The 20,521-nt window shown below is 36.8% G+C and overlaps 1 protein-coding gene across 2 annotated transcripts in view; it reads right to left on the bottom strand.

Annotated features, from left to right (window-relative positions):
* Positions 1-20,521, bottom strand: part of cacna2d2a (calcium channel, voltage-dependent, alpha 2/delta subunit 2a) — a 231,487-nt gene that overhangs the window by 58,991 nt on the left and 151,975 nt on the right. For both annotated transcript variants that reach the window (XM_082136344.1, XM_082136345.1), the window contains exons 7-8: positions 8,960-9,091; positions 8,812-8,869 (exon numbers count right to left, since the gene is read on the bottom strand). In XM_082136344.1, the coding sequence (XP_081992470.1) occupies positions 8,812-8,869; positions 8,960-9,091 (190 nt within the window). The remainder of the gene's footprint in view (positions 1-8,811; positions 8,870-8,959; positions 9,092-20,521) is intronic.

The raw sequence follows: 20,521 nt of genomic DNA, 5'->3' as shown, positions 1-20,521 counted from the left end.
CTAGCACGTGTTTACATTGAGAAACAATGGAAAGGTAGAGCAGTGGAATGGAAAACGTATTCTGTGTGAACGGCGCCTAACAGATAAACCTTTTCTGAAAGAAAACGGACAAGATGAGTGCATTGCACTGTGCAAAACAAGAAGATCCAGCTAAATTTTCTATTATATAGATTATATTTTCTATTATATATAGAAAATTTGTAAGTATGCATACTATGAACTTGAATATGTATAAACAGTACATGCAGAATGCTCTTCCAAACATGGCCCAATTCAAAAACCAATTACAGGCCAAAGCCAAAACTGGACAAGTGTTAATTCTGTACAGAATTGAAAAGACGTCACCGTAAGCGTTTGACACTAAACAATAAAGTAGCCGCATTCAGCAGGTTTCCTCGACATCTCAAGCGATCACTATAATACTGTACACTTCAGCATCATCACGCACAGTAAACACGTTAACACAGCGACCCGTCTATAGGGGAGACAATCTCGCCGTCTATATGAAAGTGTGCCCTCTTTTCACAAAGGCTGGAGGGGCTGAAAAACCTCATCAAAAAAATGTCCCATTTCCAAGCGATGACGGAAAACACATTTCCAGGGAAGGTGCTCGAAAAAGTAAAAGCAAGGATTGACATAGTAATGTGCCTCGTGCCACTTTGATTGTGTTGCATTCTCTCAATAGGAGAAAGACATTGGAATTCATGAGGTACTTTCATCACGGTGCAGCGTGGGTAAAAATCAATGCATTACCTCTGAAGGGTAGGAGCACTTTCTCTCTCGAGAACATTTATGCTCTCTGACCTTGTCTGTCTGTCTCTCCCTGTCTCACTCTCATATTCCTGCCTATCACGGTCTCACATTAAAAATTTGTCAATTATAGGCGCTTATCTGGGCTGAAGTTATACGGTTGACTTACACACGTGCGGCTGCCGGTTTCCCACCGTCACAATCTGCAGGTGCGATGCAGCTCCTGATGGGGTTTATTGAAGTGTATTGACTTCACTTCCCTTTAAATGCGTGTGTACAGGCGTGTGTCTCGCGCTCATGAGTGTGTGTGTGTGTGTGTGAGCTGACAGGATTATTATTTTATGGGCCGCTGCTCTCTCGGCTCTCCTCTGGATGTGTTCTTCAATAGATTGAATTAAGATTAAAACACTGAGGCCTGTGAAGCAGGTGAGCTGTGGAAAAGAGATGTTGTCATGTGTTTATTCCGCTTTTTATTTGGTTGATTATTCAATAATTTGACGCAGAGATCAGCAGATCTGTAGGGATGGACGACCAGTCAGTTTGTCCTTTTAGGGTTTTATAAAGATAAAACTAGTTGAGAAACATGAAATGGCTATCTTGTGAATTCAAAACAGAGTCCAAACCTCTTAATATTACATTTTGACATATTTTAAGCATTTTATCTTAATGCTTATTTTACTTAACTAACCAAAAATAACTAAACATGGTACTACAATGTTTACAATGTACCATGGTAATTTTAAAGTTTTCAAATACCTTGGATATACCATGTAAAAAGTACTTTGGCAGTACTAGTACTTTATATAGTACAGATGGTAATACTTTGGTACTTTGAAAAATATCATGATACAGAAAATTATGTAACATGGCCTTAACATGTTACATGTTCTGAATACCATAGACCATAGCACTACCAATACCATTCCACTTTTTGGTAGTAATAGTAAGGTACCTTAAAATATACTACGGTAGTGAAATTCATGTCTGAGAAACCACAGTAATATTTTGTTCCATTACAAAAAAGAACTGTGGTGGTATTATGGTACAATGATCAGATTGTAATACTATGTTTTTTGGGGGGTTTTTTTTGGACAAGTCCCACTGTAATTTTGCAGTATTTATTGTAATACATTGTAATACAATGTAAAAAAAAAATCATATATACATGAATTTCAATATCATGGTATATTTCAAAGTTCCATAGTATTACATCTGATACCATCACCGTATCATGGCAATGCCAAAGTGCTTTTATTTTTTATACCATTGTACAGTGACAGTACGAGATCCAGATGTTTCGATTTTATCGGCCATCGGGTTAATGTGACAGTAAATATTAGGGCTAGGTGTATTTGCGAATGTCAAACAAATTCAGTTTCACCATTAATGTTTAATTTTGAGAGAGAGCAGAAACAGGACTGACAGGCCTCCATCTTGTTTCGGCGGCTGATCATGGCGTTTGAGCAGCTGCCGTAATATTTACTTAGGAGCCAGATTGACTTTTCTCAGAAATCAATATGTGCTTTGGCTGTGCTGAATATCTGCTACGCTGGGCTGAACCTGCATAGCAATGGCTTCTCTGTAACGCTCCGATAACAAAACCTACACCTCTCTCTGTTTCTCCTTCAAACTCTTCCAATCAATCCTCGTGTCTTTAGCTGTCGCTCACACTCTCTCCTCTAAATCGTTGCCCTCTCCGTCGCTCTACACGCCGTCCTTCGCTAACGTGTGTAGACATACGTTATAATAAAAGAATGTTAATAATTCATGTCAGAGCAATTGGAGACAATTAAGTGTGTTGACTGGGCCATTAATTTTCCAGTCAGAGTCAGAGTTGATGTAGAGAGTGTCAGAGTGCTGATCAGCCCCTCCAAAGAGATCTCACAACGGTCTCACAGGGTGTGTTCACACTTGTAGTTCGGTTCGCTTAGTTCGGACAAAAAAAACCCCATTTAGTCCTGGTCCGCTTAGCGTTCACATTGGCATTTTAACACCGAAATCTAAAGATACCGGACCTAAAGGCACAGGGATATGTTAACAACCTGATTGGTCGGCTTTTATTAAGTATATTTAGCGACGGAACATACCGAACATCCAAAACAATGCTGTGTTCTGGGCTAAATGCGCTCGTTGTATGTGTGTAGCTACATATGATGGTATTTAGACCAGCTGAGAACTCGTGAAGAGATTATAAAGTGTGTAAAGGAGTCAAAACAGCGTCAGGAATCCATCTGTCACACACGCACACACACACACACACACACACACACACACACACACACACACACACACACACACACACACGCACACACACACAGATCTGCTGTGAGGAGACGCGGTTCTGATGTCTGTACTGAACTGTGATGGCAACATTGCCACTATGAGGAGAAATAACAGATACGCTTGAGCATTCTGTCCTTTTTAGGGTCGCATCATGTGACATCGTGTCCTGTTTTTGGTTCATTTACATGTCTTTGGTCCGTGTTGAGTTCATATTTCAGTCGAATCGCACTAGGGTTGTTTGGACTCATGTTTTCAGTGTTCTCGGTCCTGTTGTTTGGTGTACACCAGGGTTCGGATGGCAGCGTTTACACTTATTCAACTGAACCGCACTAACAGAGCAATCGCAACCAGAGTTCGTTTTAATCCAACCAAACATAAAGTGTGAACACACACTTTAATAGCTCAACTGTTTCTCCTGGACATCATGCTTAAAGTCCCCATGAAATCAAAATGGAAGTTTTTTGACATTTAGTATGAATATGTCAGCCTTACTGTTGTCTTAAGGGTAGTGGGCCAAAGATAAAATTCACATTTAGAAGATATAAACATTCTTACAGTCTTTCACTTCCACCAATATGGATAAATTATTTTGATGACATCACTCTGCACTTCTGCAGGTTCTCATCCAATCAAATGCTCTCTAGAATCTGAAGCCCCACCCCCTACATTTTAAATAGACCCTGAAGCTGCGGCTGAAATAAGTTACTTGTTCGCACAATTACTATTTTCTACATGTTGAATGGCACATTGAACACTATATAGGGGATAGGGAACGATTGAGACAGTGTAAATATGTTTTCCATCAGGGCGAATGAAGTCTGGTTTCACGTTAGCTCCGCAGCTCCGGTCCAGAGACACGACAGCACAGAGCGGATCATACTGTATGTGTGAGTCGGCGAAGACCACAAAACTTATGAGACACATTTGAATTCTGCACAGATTGCTGTATTTTAAAGTGATGGAGGAGATTAGGAGGAGAAACGGTTAGACTCAGCACTGATGAGTAGAAGAGATAACATCAGTGCCACGCACCAACATAAATTACACATTTTTCAAACTCAACATCCTCAACATGATTATGTTCACAGCTTTGCTTTATTAACAGTTCCATATTAAATCTAAAGGGGGGAATCTTTTAGACTGTGGCTGTCATAAGCTTTCAAATGGAGCTTTACCGAGCTCGACGGCTGAGCTGTGATATAAACTAAACGCTATTGGCTATTTAAAAAAGGGGAGGAGCTGCTCGATATGTCCCGCCCAACACATTGAATAACGCTGCGTGTTTCAAAAGCACTTCAGTGGGCCTTTAAGTGCCCTGATTCTTGTCCTTAAAAAGAAAGTAGTCTTACATCGTTTTAGAAAAGATCTCAACAATGTCTCAAACTGTGAAAATCAAAAGTCAGTAATCTCCACATGAATATTGAGAAATATGTCTCATTAAATTCTCCAAAGATCAAATAATCTGAGCTGCTATCCACATTCTCCACATTCATTCAGCATTTTGGATGTTTTATGTTTACAAATGTTCTCTATCTATCTATCTATCTATCTATCTATCTATCTATCTATCTATCTATCTATCTATCTATCTATCTATCTATCTATCTATCTATCTATCTATCTATCTATCTATCTATCTATCTATCTGTCTGTCTTCATCAAGCTCAAGTATTCTGTAAACAAGTTATTGATAAAATGGTGAAACTAATACATTTATTTAATGTATGGTAATATAAGTAACTAACTATATTTGCAACCCTGCTATTTATATTTAGGTTAGTAAAGTTTATTTATATAGCACATTAAATAAACAACAGTAAATCAAAGAGCATACTGTAATTAAGTCCATAATTTTACATTATCATGTAAAAGTGCACTTTTAAATCTATCTATCTATCTTAAATCATGTTGCATCACAACAAAAACAAATGATATATATAATCATGGAAAATTAATGATAATTTTGAACAGTTCAAATAAATATATGAAACATTCTCCTTATGCATGATAAAAGTATATGCTATATACAACTTTATACAAAGAATAATACAACTTAAAATCAATTGTTCTAATAAACAACTACATTTTGTTTCATCAAATTGTCATGCTTCTGCTTCAAGAAAAAGTCCTTGACATGTAAACCAAGGTTAATAGTTGCTCTCTCTGGATGCCGCACAAAAGCGCTTCACATCATAGCAAGCACTATATTGGTTGTGTATGTTTTTTTGGCCAAAAAGCTGTTACCAAAGCTTTCTCTATTTTGTTGTAGATGATTAAACCATTACGCTGCCTCAGAAGTCTGTCTGAAATCAGTTTCGTAAGGTCACCTGTTGTGTTTAGCATGGCCGCGATGCTGTATTAACCAGAACTATCTGTTGTATAATAGCACGGTATATTAAAAGTTTCCTCCGAGTTGCTTCCGAACTCCTGCACTGGCGTGTTTGAGACATTAGCTGAGCTAAGCAGCAGGCTGTTGTGTGAGTGGTCAAGCCATGCAAAGAGTGTAATACACAATGACAGCATGTTGGCCCATAATCATGCAAACTTGACCTGACACATCCTGACTCCCCCGTTGCCACGGCTTTGCCAATCAGCAGAGCGGGACACAGGTTGCCAAGCAACAGGCTCAGAAACAGCTCTGGCCGCGTGTGCGGGGGGTTAAAGAGCAGTGGGCAGACGGCGGGCGCACCGCTAGTGTGACACACGCTTAGACATGCAAACCTACAGGGTCGGTGGAACAAATGCGGCAAAAGTAAAACTCTGTAATACTGCAGGAAGCTATTCAGCATCACAATCATCAGATTCATATTCCTCGCCTGGCCCAATTTATTTTGAGTGATTCACCTTAGCAATAAATGCCATGTGACTAATCACCCTGGAGCCACAGGAAATGTAATATTATAAAAAAATTAATGTAAAACATCCATACTAAAATAAAATACAAAGGCTTTTATAAAGGAGGTGCAACAGCAATATTATAAATGACACCAGTGTTCAATAAATAATAAAACGTATTATAAAAAATATATATATACTGTATATGTATTCAAATAGTTACAAATAACATTAAAAAAATCCAATTTAATAATATGTAATATTTAATCATATTTAATCTATAATCAAATGTGCAACAGCAGCATTATCAAAAGACACTAATGTCTATATATCACAAATGTAAAAAAAGAAAACATTTGTAATAACACATGAAATAATATATTTTTATAATATTTTATATGACTATTTTACAGCTTTAAAATGTGTCTGATCTCATCATAATTGACAGCTGGTTAGTTTTGCTGTGCTGAGGATTATGTTTTAAGCACATTTTTTAACTAATGCTATTTATTTATTCATTTTTTAGGCATATTCTGATCTTTGGTTTGTGTGCATCAAGTTTGAATTAAAAGGAGAAAATAATGAATGATATAAAATACTTTTCATGTGTAAATGTAAACTGTAAATGTCCAATGACAGATATTATCACATGGTTACATAATATACATACATTTTTTATGTTTATACTGTGATATATAATACTGTAATCAGTATATGATATTACTCATTAAGGGGGTCCAAGACAAATGCACGGGTCGAATCTGTTGACGAGTTTGGTTATACCTCCTTCACATAGTAGCTCACACCACACAAACACACACACACACACACACACACTGTAGACGTGCAGGAATAAAAGAGAGAGACAGCATGTGGAGCAGAGCGCCTGCTGATAGCGCACTCCACACCAATTCATCATCTCTGCGCTTATAGAGTTGTTATGTTTTTGTACAGCACCACTAGCCTACACACTCTCAAAAGCATTAAAAGCAACTCATTAAGTCTGCAGAGCATGTTGCACCACAACAAAAACAATGTACAGCTCGCTCCGGCTCATCAGCAACATTAGCGCTTTGTCAGACAAACAAGCTAACTAGCTGCCTGCGCGTGTTGTTCGTCTTTAGGTTAAAAGCTTCTTACAGGTATATTGGGGATTGTTTTTTTCATTTTCCTTTGCGCTGGAGACACTTTCCCTGAGTGTGAACTTAATTACTCTGTCAAAGAAGAGGCTCATTAGCGCCTCGCTAAAGTCTGGGAAACACAGCGGCACGCTCATCCAGCCATGCACCCGGCTAACACGCAAGCAACTGATAACAAGTTGTTTTCGATTTAAACACCTTGCTTTTTCCTCTAAACAGCGTTTTCTTTCTTCATTAAGTAGACAGAGATGTATTTCTCTGGGTGATTGTCTTGCTGTAGGGGTGATGTGGCGTAGCGGCTAAAGTTGCTCTTCTTCGCCCTCGATCAGGACACCTAACCCCAGGCTAATCCTGAAGGGATTGTTCCTATAACAAGTGTACTGCAAGTCGCTTTGGATGAAAGCGTCCGCTACATGCACTACCTACTAAGTTCTTTGGCCCAGGCTAATGCACTTTTGCTATTTCGCTTACTGATACTACATACTAAAAATGTGTGCTCTGCTGTTGATGAGAAAGTTGATACTTTTAAGCGTTCAGGAAAATTTCACCTGTTTTGTGACATACTACCACATCATTAAACTGCATCTGGACAAATGTTTACGTTAGCATGTAAGTGCTAGTCCCTATAGCAATGCAACCACAGCCAACAAGAACACAAAACTTTGAATTAGTTAGTAGTGTTATTACATCAAAATAAAAATCAAGGTAAATCCTGGTATGAATGGAATACATTTGTAAAATATATTATTGTAAAAAAAAAATAAAAAAAAATATATATATATATATATATATTTCTATATTAATAAAATTGAATAAATAACTAACATAAACAAATGCATAAAGTAGTAAGTAAATAAATACCTAATATTAAATAAAAAAGAACTAAAATAACATCAGCTAAATAAATACTCAAGTAAATAAGTAATAATCTATTCAAATAAAAAATAAGTAAATAAATAATCTTTTTCACTTCAGCTTAATGAATAAATGCATAAGGAAATCAAAATAAAGAAATAAAATAACTTCAGCTAAATAAATAACTAATGATAAATAAAAATAATGAAACATATAATAACTATAAATATGACATAAATACAATAACTCTAATAAAATAAAAATAAATAAAATAACTTCAGCTGAAATAAATACACAAATAAATAAATAACTTATGCTGAATAAAATAAATAAATTAAAATGACATCAGCTAAATAAATAAATAAATAAAATAACTTCAGTTAAATAAAAATAATGAAATAAATATAATAACTTTAACTAAAATAATAATAATAATAAATAACTACAGCTAAATAAATAAAATAACCAGCTAAAAAACAAAAAATAAATTAATGTTGCAAACATTTCGTTGATTTGCTCTTCACAGATTTTACCCTCATTTTGATGCTTTTACCTGAGCCAGGCTTTGTACCAACATAAAAAAATAAATAAAAAAAACCTTTCTCTACTATAACAGTAGTTAACCTGAAAGAAAACTGACCAGAAGATGCTTGCTATAGCACCCCTTGTATTAACACTGAGAATGCACCACAATTCTATTCTTAAACGCAACAGTGCAGGAAACCATAGTATGAAATCTTCCCTATAGATCTGGAGCACATGGGGACGAGACTGACCCGTACTGACCCCCGGTCTGACCCCGCTGTAAACTACAGCAGTCCGACTTCATCTGAACTTCACACGCTTGCTTGCTCTCTGTAGCGAAGGCCACCGGGGAGCCAACAAGATCAAAGTCAGACTAAATGGAGTCTTTCCTCCTGTGTGTGAGTGTGAAGGCGACACTACTCACCACGGGCGTCTCCTCACATCATACAGGTCAATCTTGTTGGGCGCTCTCCACTTAGTGGCTAGAGAGAAAACAGGACACACTCAGAGTGTGACAGGACAAATGGATGTAATGCGGTGTGTAGCAGGGTTTCCCAAAGAGAGAACTGTACCTGGGTAGTATCTGGTGACACCAGTGGCACTGCCGAACACCTGCCAGCGCAGTGAAGGATCCTCACGACTGTTTTCAATGAACACCCTCTCCAGAGACTGGGTCCAGTTCAGCTCGTTCAGGATAGTGGGAGCTGAAGGAGACACGAATCACAAACATTACCGTCTGTGGAATAACACTTTACCATTTGAAATTAGACAAGCTTCAACATTCACGATTCTTTTTTATAGCCATTATATACACTACTGTTCAAAAGGTTGGGGTCAAGAAGGGTTTTATTTATTGAAAATAGTACTTTATTTTTTTATTATTTTTTTTTTACAAGGATATTTTTAAATGATGAAACGTTGACAGTAAAGAAATTAATAATGTTGCAAAAGATTTCTATTTTAAATAATGCAGATTTTTTTTTTTTTATCATTGTTTCTACAAAAATATGAAGCAGCATAACTGTTTTTTAACATTGATAATAATCATAAATGTTTCTTGAGCAGTAAATCATCATATCAGAATGATTTCTGAAGGATCATGTGACACTGAAGACTGGAGTTATGATGCTGAAAATTCAGCTTTGCATCAGAGAAATAAATCACATTTGAAAATATATTCAAATAGAAAACTGTTATTTTAAATTGTAATAATATTTCACATTATTGCTGTTTTTACTGTATTTTTGAGAAAATAAATGCAGCCTCGAGAGCCTTGAATAAGAGACAATAATTCAGTTATCTTAATAGCAACCCAAAACTTTTGAATGGTAGTTATTTTATTTTTCTCTTTTATTGTCACTCTTATTTTACAATTTTGTTGCCTTTTTAAAGAAATTGTTTTCCTTTCAGTGCTTTGTAATAATATATGTGCTTCATAATGTACTTTACAAATAACATTCACAACAATTAACACTAAATGTGAAATAAGATAGATGTGATCTGTTGAAGAACATGCTGACCAAAGGGGGATTTGGCCTTTTAAAATGTTGAAAAACAAATACTGATATCCACAAACAAACCAAACCAAAAAAATAATCAAACCAAAAAAATAAAAAAATAAATGAAAGGCAGATATTTCTGATAACAGAGACACATGTGTCAGAACGCCATAATTATATGGAAATATTCAGAGAAGCACTTCTGCCTGTTGCAAACGGTCGGACACCATCTACAGTATCCCTGCGGTGTCCGAGGAGACGTTCACACATCACGCCTGACCTTGACAAGGTTATCACTGTATGTGGAGGGAAAACAGCTTGCTCCTAAATCACACACACACTTAAAGGGCATCCAGGAAAGCTTGTACAATCAGAGAGGTTCTAGAAGATCTTTTTATTCTCTGGTTCTGTAGCAAACCACCTACAGTAAGCACTGGTGCTTTAAAGACCCAAAGACACAGTGTAATATCAAGACGTTTATCAAAAGGACAAACCTTGACTTGATGCCATTGCTAGTTGGGATTTATACATTTTACAGGTGGCTAGAGAGCATATTATTGGACACAATTTGCATATACTATATAGTGTGTCAAAAGAGATCCATTTTGGATTTTCAGATATTTCTGGTCCATTTTATTCCCAGAAGAGAAATTAAAAAAATATACACTACAGTTCACGTTTGAGGTCAGTAAGATTTATTAATGTTTTTGAAAGAAGTCTGTTATTCTCATCGAGGCTGCATTTATTCATTCAAAACTGAAATATACTGAAATATTATTACAATTTATAAGAACTGTTTTCTATTTGAACGCATTTTCAAATGTAATTTATTCCTGTGATCAAAGCTGTATTTCAGCATCATTACTCCAGTCTTTAGTGTCACATGATCCTTCAGAAATCTAATATGATGATTTGCCATTTCTGATTATTATCAATGTTGAAAACAGTTGTGCTGCATCATATTTTTCTGAAAACTGCACTGAAAAAATTTATTTGTTGAATAAAAAAATAAAAAATTTTCATAAGTGGTTGCATTCAATTGATTTTACCTACATTTAAACAAATGCATTAAGTTGAACTTAATCAATTTTAGTTCAACTTAATGCATTTGTTTAAATGTAGGTAAAATCAATTGAATGCAACTACTTATGATAAAAAATGTATTAAATTCAACGAATAATTTCTTTCAGTGATACTTTGATTAATAGAGTTCAAAAGAACAGCATTTATTTAAAAATATATATATTTCTAACATTTTAAATGTTTACGGTCTTTTGATAAATTTAATGCCTCCTTGATAAATAAACATAAACAAATAAAAAAAAAAATCCTACTGACCCCAAACTTTTGAAAGGTAGTATATTTTGTGAAATTTTCACAGTACATTCAGATAGCCTTAAATCTAACAAAAAAATTGCTAAAAGCCACAAAAACTGCCTTTTTTATTCTGGAGTTCTTCACGCTTGGTCATAAAGCTAATAAATACATCATAAGGTTAGAAAATGTCCTTTATAAATGTGTCCAAAACCAAAGCCAGCAGCCTTACTGACTCTCTAACCAGTATAGGACAATAAATCAGCATGAAATACAGATGTTTCAGACCAGCATCATAACTTCATGTCTGATGATCTAAAACTAATTCAAGAGAGCTTTAGAGAAAACCAAGCAAATGTTTAATGACCACAATGCTTATATTTCATATCTTCACATAAACCCGTATGATGTGATCTCAGCTGACACACACTGGATTCAGTCGTGTCTTGTGTCCCACCTCTGTGTACACGGCCTGGGAAGGTTTGGGACGCAGGCGCACAGTAGTTGCGCTAGCTTTATTTAACTGACAGCTCTCTGCAAGCGTACTCCATTTTGGTCCCATGCAGTTTGTCTCAGAGTGCAAGCGAAACTTTTGCAACGTGTCTCACTCTCTCAGCTCTCTGTTGTCCTCCTCTGTCTGTGTTTGTTACGCTCAGCGTGTCAGTAATGTCTCTCCATCTTTTGTGGTCCCTCCGTCACCAGAGCTACGCACCTTCATGACACAGCGCAAACACTGACCTGACACTGCCAGCAAAAGTCTTCGTCCACTTCTGCATCTTCTCTTCTCCTGCACATCCTTCTTACTGAACTCTTATTCACTACAGTCTGCTTCCTCACACAAGCATGTTTATCTCTATCACATAAAGTACTACTAAATCTCACAAATGATTACAAAGAAATGGCGAGTAACACATTGTATGTGTCAACTTTCTGGACGTTTGACAAAATGTGCAATATGCAACCAGAGCACATTAGACTGCTTACATATGAGACTTATATATACACTCACCGGCCACTTTATTAGGTACACACACACACACACACACACACACACACACACACACACACACACACACACACACACACACACACACACACACACACACACACACACACACACACACACACACACATATATATATATATATATATATATAGAGAGAGAGAGAGAGAGATAATGGTTTTTGAAAGAAAGAGTCTTGAACTTACCCAAGCGACATTTATCTGATCAAAAATACAGTAAAACAGTAATATTGTCAATTTAAAGTAGCTAACAACTTTCTACTTAAATATTTTTTTAAATATAATTTATTCCTGTGATCAAAGCTGAATTTTCAGCATCATTACTCCAGTCAGTATCACATGATCCTTCAGAAATCATTCTAATATGATGATTTGCCGCTCAAGAAACATTTCTGATTATTATCAATGTTGAAAACAGTTGTGCTGCTTCACAATTATATGGAAAGCATTTTTTCCAGAATTCTTTGATGAATAGAAAGTCCAAAATAACTACATTTATTTATGTACTAAACGTTACTAATGACACCAGTTCAAGGCAGAAAGATTATATATTACTGTAAAATTATAAAATCTATAACAGCTCTGCTATAGATTAAGCTGTGTTTTTCATCTTCCATTTAAGTGTGTGTATGAGTGTGTCTTTGAGTCAAGGATACAACGACAGACCTCCGTGCACACTGCTTACACCATTATCAGACACACACAGGGGGGTATGCAGATTCAACCACACCGGAGTGGACAGCAGCTGCGACACACACACACACACACACACACACGCACGCACACACACACACACAGGGCTGTGGCAGGTTGTCTAAGTAGAATTACGAGGGCTGGGTAGATAAGGAAACAGACGCAAAACAAAGGCCTCGGTTGATTTATTTTTCGAGGACACGACGCGCCGGACAATTGATAAAAAGAAAAATATCCTCAGAGGGAGAATTTGTGGATGGCGGGGTGGGACTCTGTGGGGATCATCCTTCAAAATAAGAGCGTGTGTGTGTGAATCCTTTAAAAGCCAAACCATCAAGCACAATCCCTCGGACACTTTTAAGAGCGCCGGTTGTGCTAAACGCTCGGTCTGTAACAGAGCAAAGCGCCACATGAGGAGCAGCCCAGGTTACGAGGCCGATTTATGAGGTGTGCTGTGAGCCAGAAATCCTTCATACTGAATCCCGTCATGCTTATTGCTCAGCAGAACCGCTCTACTGGAGTCTGTGTGCTGGATCAGCGCGGCTGGGCGAATGATGGATGCTAACATAGGCATTTTTACCATATACAAATCTGTGTTTATAAAAATCCATGTCAGAACAATTATACATTTCAATAAATAAATACACCTTAATATACGTAAAATGGATCATTCTGGTTATAATTTCTAATTGTATCAGAGTTCACTTTCATTACGGATTCAGTCAAATTGAATGATTTATTCAGACTGATTTATGAAGCTGTTCGATTGACTCACTGAAAAGAACCGATTTAAAAGCCACCGTTTTATTCTGGCACTATTGAAATAATTTAGAGCAGAGAAAAGTTATATTCACTATGCAAATGTATTGAATTTACAAAAAAAAAAAAAAGACTTTTTTTCTTTAAATAATAATAATATTTTTAACATCAGCTTAACACACTGAACTACACTTTTGTAGTACATTGACAATTAAAAAAATTTAAAACATAGTTTCACAGGACATTTTTTTGGCCACAATAACAAAAGACATATTATTATTTATAAAAACCTTTATAATATGTCATCGCATACATCATATTTCTTTAAAAAACTAAAATAAACAAGTTTAAACTTTAAACTATTTCTGTTTAAAGATGTTTTCGAAATTGTCAGCCGGCTCTCATAATTTCTTAATGTTTGTCTAAAACTATGACAACATTATATAATAATAATAATAATTCATTACATTTATATAGCACTTTTTCTGAGACATCAAAGCACTTTACATAGAAGAGGGGAATCTCCTCGACCACCACCAATGTGCAGCATCCACTTGGATGATGCGATGGCAGCCATATTGCGCCAGAACGCCCACCACACACCAGCTTACTGGTGGAGAGGAGACAGTGATGAAGCCAATCAGTATATGAGGATGATTAGGAGGCCATGATGGACAGAGGCCAAGGGGCAAATTTGGCCAGGATGCCGGGGTTACACCCCTACTCTTTTTCGAAGGACATCCTGGGATTTTTAATGACCACAGAGAGTCAGGACCTCGGTTTAACGTCTCATCCGAAGGACGGACTATATATGACTTTATGAAAGAAAAATAGCAAAATAGTGAATTGAACTAAAATGTGGACATTTTATTGGAGCTGGTTTGTAACAGTTAGTGTAAAATCACTCAATCTTACTGTTAATTTCGACAACATGTTTAACAACATTAACACAGGGAACAAAAGTACAGACACACTTTCACATTCTGTATTTGTTTCTCAAACACATTCACCGCTCTCACATCTCATCGGCATCAAGGCCAGAGACAGCGAGACACATCCACTATCAGTGTCTGCAGTCCATGCCAACACCTGTCAGAGCCCTGGAACATATGTCACAACAAACACACGGACCTCAGGTGATGGAGCGCAGACACACACCGCACATCTGGAAGAACAATAACAGCCTCACCACACATCAAACATTCATCTAAACGCATCAGTCAGGGAAACCTCTTCAGGAATACTATATGCAGTGTTATTGCAGTATTATTTATATACTGTTATTAAAGGGTTAGTTCACCCAAAAATGAAAATTCTGTCAGTAATTACTCACTCTCATGTTGTTCCAACCCCGTAAGACCTTCGTTCATCTTCGGAACACAAATTAAGATATTTTTGATTAAATCTGAGAGCTGTCTCACTCCTCCATAGGCTTCTAAGGGACTGAAACTTGCTGGCCCAGAAAAGTTATTAAAGAGATCGTTAATATAGTCCAAGTGACTACAGTGGCTCAATCTTAAGTTTATAAAGCGACGAGAATACTTTTTGTGCGCAAAAAACAACAAAAATAATGACTTTATTCCACTATTCATTTCCTTCTCTCTGGGCCTCGAGTGAGTTCACGTAGTGTTTTAACGCAGTGCGTCTGTGTTGTACGTCACACGCATCACACACATGACCAGCGTCGGCCAATAGTGAACCTACGTGGTGACGTGTAACACAGACACGCTGCGCTAAAACACTACGTGAACTCACTCGAGGCCCAGAGAGAAGGAAATGAATAGTGGAATAAAGTCATTATTTTTGTTGTTTTTTGCGCACAAAAAGTATTCTCGTCGCTTTATAAACTTAAGATTGAGCCACTGTAGTCACTTGGACTATATTAACGATCTCTTTAATAACTTTTCTGGGCCAGCAAGTTTCAGTCCCTTACAAGCCTATGGAGGAGTGAGACAGCTCTCAGATTTAATCAAAAATATCTTAATTTGTGTTCCGAAGATGAACGAAGGTCTTACGGGGTTGGAACAACATGAGGGTGAGTAATTACTGACAGAATTTTCATTTTTGGGTGAACTAACCCTTTAATATTTTGAATTAGCTTTTATTTGTTTATTTTCAGTTTAATTTTAATATTAGTCTGTGTTTTCAGCAATTTTGAAATATTTCTATTTACAGTAGATTTCATTTCTTTTTATTTCAGTTTTAGTTTGAGTCATTTTAGCAACTTACTTTCAGTTAGTTTTTTCCCCGTTAGTTTTCAGTTTTTCATCTACTATTTTTATTTGATTTTATTTCGTTCCTAATGTTGTTTTGGAGTCTCCTACAATTGGTTTACATGCATCTAAGGTAAAAAAGCAATGTTTAATTAATTTTCATTCGATAGTACATTGCGGCATCACCTTTTTTCTCACAGTGTCTGAAATGGTTCGATAAAGGACTCTAAACCCCTCCTTTCCGAGAGCCTGCTCTGCTCTGATTGGTCAGACGGCCCAGTCTGTTGTGATTGCTCTAAGGCTTACAGCGCATGTCGTAAACCAAATGGCCATTACATTACCACATCTGAATTTCAGCTCCGCAGGCTTACGGTAACAGTAAACAGTAATGATGGAGTCGGTTTTACCGTATCAATCCTTTTGAAGTGCATGCAAAGTGGATTTGCTTTGACAGAGCAGAAAACAGAGTCTTCTCAACATGTTGACAACACGAACCAAACCCTTCCAGTCTCAGCTACACTACAGTGTTTGAGTACCCTGGAAATCCAGAGTTCTCGCGAGAGCACAAGTTGAATTTGCTCAGCGAGTTTACTCTGGCGTCGAGTAATGATGCTCATTAAATATGCCCTTGTATCCGAGCTGCACCAATCACATCGGGTTATCTGATATAGGCGGGCCAGAGGCGAGCTAAACAGAAGACGACAGCGCTGCGACGTCCAAGTCATTAGTAAACATTGCAAGATGGCTATGGATGAACACCAGTTGTTTGAAACGGCTTTGGCCGCTACAATGAACGAGTTAGACTTGGCTTTTTATCTAAAAGAGGAACAGAAGACGGCGCTCGAATCGTTCCTTTGCAAGAAGGGCGTTTTTGCTGTTTTGCCGACCGGATTGGTCGTAGTGTTATCCAATCGCGTGCAGTGAGATTTTCAAATATATGCTTGGTGCCACCCCTCGAGCTGGACGATTTTCATTAGTCGATGCCAGACCATTAATCTTTCAGATTTAGGTCTGGATTTCCAGGCTAGAGTTTGAGGGCGGTGCAAAGGAAACGTTGTTCACAGGCAGCCAATGAAGACAACAGGCAAGTTTATGCAAACTTGCTACAAACCTAATGTGGAATTACTGACGACTCGTTTAAAGCGGTTTAGAATCGCTGCTTTCTTTTGGGAGACAATAACTCCATTTATCTGCACTTTGATCTTTGAAACTTTGCAGGCCTTTTACAATCACACACAGCTAATTACACACTACATGAAAGGTAATATCTGAGAAAGCATTCACATTGTTTTAATCATTTTAATCATTAATCATTTCAACGGAAATGATAATATCAAAGCCAGATACTGGTTAGCGAACTAATGCATGTCTCCAGTTCAGTTCTGAATCCATACAGAATTTATTTTCCACAAAAAAAAAACCATGTAATCTTTTTTTTAAAAAGCTCCCGCAAAAACAACGGGGGGAAAAACGACAGAGGGCGGAATCTCAGAACTGCTGGCGGAAAATGGAAAGGAAAGAAGTCTTTAATTAAAATGATACTGTAACCAATAAACAGCGGAAATATAATTTGTGAATGTGCTGGTGAATGAAGGAAGGCGTTGTCTGCGTTGAGGTTTTTAATTAGTGTGGCGGAGAGCGATAGTGCCCCTTCACTGAGCAGGACGAGCACGCAGAGAGAGGAGGAGGATGGAGGAAAAAACACTTCAAATCCACTGTTTATACCAGTCCCACTTCTTATTGTAGAGTCACATCTCAAAGGGGGTTCGGTTATATCTCGCTTCCAGCAGAGAGAAGCCAATGAAATCTTCGGCTGGCACGCACACAGATGTTGTGATTGACGTGGGTCTGATCCTACAGCTCCGTCTTTATAATGACATGGTCAAACTGGACGTATGTAAAACACCATTAGAGGCTGTGGCAACACTTCCTAAAAAAATCTGTATTACATAATGCATGATAATAGTATTCTTAAAGCACTATTATGTATTTAAAATGTCTTGTAGTACAACGAATAAACAGTTGGTTGTTCTCGTAAATCATTTTAACAATTAATATTCATAATTAACCCATTTTAATACAAATTAATATTCATGATGAGCAGGTTTTTGATGTCCCCCTACTTTTCAAATCATATAGACTTCATATAACGTGTCATTAATAATATAATATTAAAACATAATATAATATAATATAATATAATATAATAATAAAAGAGTCAAATAATATAAATTGTTTATTTATATTTAAAGATACATTAAAATGTATTTAATTAAAATTTATTAAAATTAATTTTTACTTTTATTTGTGCATGCTCCTAATCTTAGTTTGCCAAAAATTAAATAAAATTAAAAAAAATAATAAAAGGTCATGTGTCTGAACTGATCAAATGTAAACCTTGAATGCAATGCAAGTCACTTTGAATAAAAGCGTTTGTCAAATGCATAAATGTTTTGCCATGTCAACATGTAAGCCTTTATTTGTTTATTTCCCCCACAGATGCCGTCTGAGAGGAACAAATCACACCATTACAATCAAACCAACACTGCATCCACTATCCTATTCCTGAATTTTTTTTTTTTTTCTGAGAAGGATGGTAAAAAGGTTGTCAGTATCCACGGGAATAGCTAATCCGTTCATTCAGACAAATGAAAGCTGTTTCTCCTCGCCTTTCATGCAAAAACACAATTAGTCTTTCAATTTCACTTTAATAAGCACTATTTCCAACAGTATCTCCAGCAACAATTGAGGCCTGAAAAAGAACTTTAGAGGGTGACAGTTTCTTACAGTGGGGATTAAAATCAAAGACGTTTGCTCGGAATAATAATGAACAAACGTGATCTGTATTAGCATACGTGTCATTCTCTGTCAACTGGGCTAATCTGCTTGGAGTTGAGTTGACGGTACAATAGCCATCATCAGTGGTGGACTTATGTTTGGAGGAGTGGACTTACGGACACAAGTGTCTTCAAGTTTATGCATTTAAAGCATTTTAATTTGGAATATATTATGCAGCAACTTTAAAGGCATGACCAAGATAAACATGCATATACTCTCACAGAAACAGTTTCAGGTAGATCATCCCCTATAACAGTGACAGTAAAACTCTGAACCTTTACTGTAGGAAAGAAAAATCACAAATGAGATCTTTGTAATATCTCAGTTATTTCCTTCAGACAACAATGAGTTTAAAGGCGAACAAATGGTGATTAAGTTTACAGTTTCTTGAGAAAAAGCCCCCCATATTATATAATCTTCAGTTCAGATTTATCCGGTTCAGAAGAGGTTCTCAAACTGTGCTCAGATTTGCTGCAAAAAGAAAAGATTCCAATATGAACTCAAATATTTCTCATTAAAATCTCCAAAGGATAAATTACCTGAGACTTTATCCACATCTCTTTACACTTATAATACGACAACTGTTTTTCTCTCTTCAGGAATTGCAGGAGAAACATCAGTAACACTTTACAAGGTAAAGTGGTCACATTAGTTAAGTTTAGTTAATACATTAACTGACAATGAACAATACATTTGTTGCAGTATTTTTTTTGCATTAATGTTAGTCAATAAAAAATAAAAATCTTCATTGTTAATTTATGTTAGCTCCATTTAATGTCCATTAAATAATATTAACAGATACAACTTTTAATTTAAAAGCTGGCATGAAACAGAATTTGCAATAGTCTTTTATTCCCTATTGTGACATAAATCAAGAGAAAAGGCTTCTCAAAAAAGACAATATGAAGGGCGGGGTTTGATTTTGTCCGTGGGGTATTAATTGGATGGTTGGATGGTGGTGGTTTGCTATTGGTGGATCTCATTTGAGTGACAGGTTGCCCCGCCCTCATCATCAGAGAAAAGAAGAGATGCAAGAGGAGGGGAAGTGATTTTGATTAAAGATTACGAGGCACATGAATTTAAAAAAATGATATGCACAGATAAATTATTTATAATAAATACTGCAATATTCCATTAGAAATTAAGAATGGTCACTTTTGATTTAGTAGTACATTTATTAGGATTAATACATGCTTTAGAAGTAATTTTCAATGTTAGTTTATGTTAACGAATGTAGTTAACTGATGTTAACAAATGGAACCTTATTGTGAAGTGATACCGAAATATAGGAAAAAGTTACTTAAATATACACAAGTTGTTGATTAAGTCTCCAGAGCTGTGAAAGAGCAACATCTGAGCTGTTCCTGTATTTCTGCGAACACCTCCGTCTAAGTATCGCACCACCCACCTCACTACATTCCTCAATGGCTTTCCTCCAGTGTCCGTTCGGTAATAGGCGTCGATAATTAGACGGAAACTGTGTGGCTGTTTGACCCGTGCTAATTAGAAAGTTTGCAGACTTGGCAGCAGAATTCATGGGTGGGATAATGAATCATAAAACGGTTCATTACAGGCGGGCGAGGAACGTTCTCAATCTCAATAAATAGCCAAGGAGGCCTGGCAGAGCCGCCAAAGCTGGACTCACACGCACGCCGCCCCATTTAGTGCCTGAAAAGTGACACACACACACACACACACACACACACACACACACACACTGAGAGGCTGCTATTACCAGAAAGTTCCAGCTTTCATCTGGTTCTATCTCTCACACGTCTGCTCAGATCAGCTCTAC

The sequence above is a fragment of the Leuciscus leuciscus genome, assembly GCF_965113295.1.
Source record: "Leuciscus leuciscus genome assembly, chromosome: 14".
Lineage (NCBI taxonomy): Eukaryota > Metazoa > Chordata > Actinopteri > Cypriniformes > Leuciscidae > Leuciscus > Leuciscus leuciscus.
Note: the sequence above shows the minus strand (reverse complement) of the source record. Positions and strands in the feature narration are given on the sequence as shown.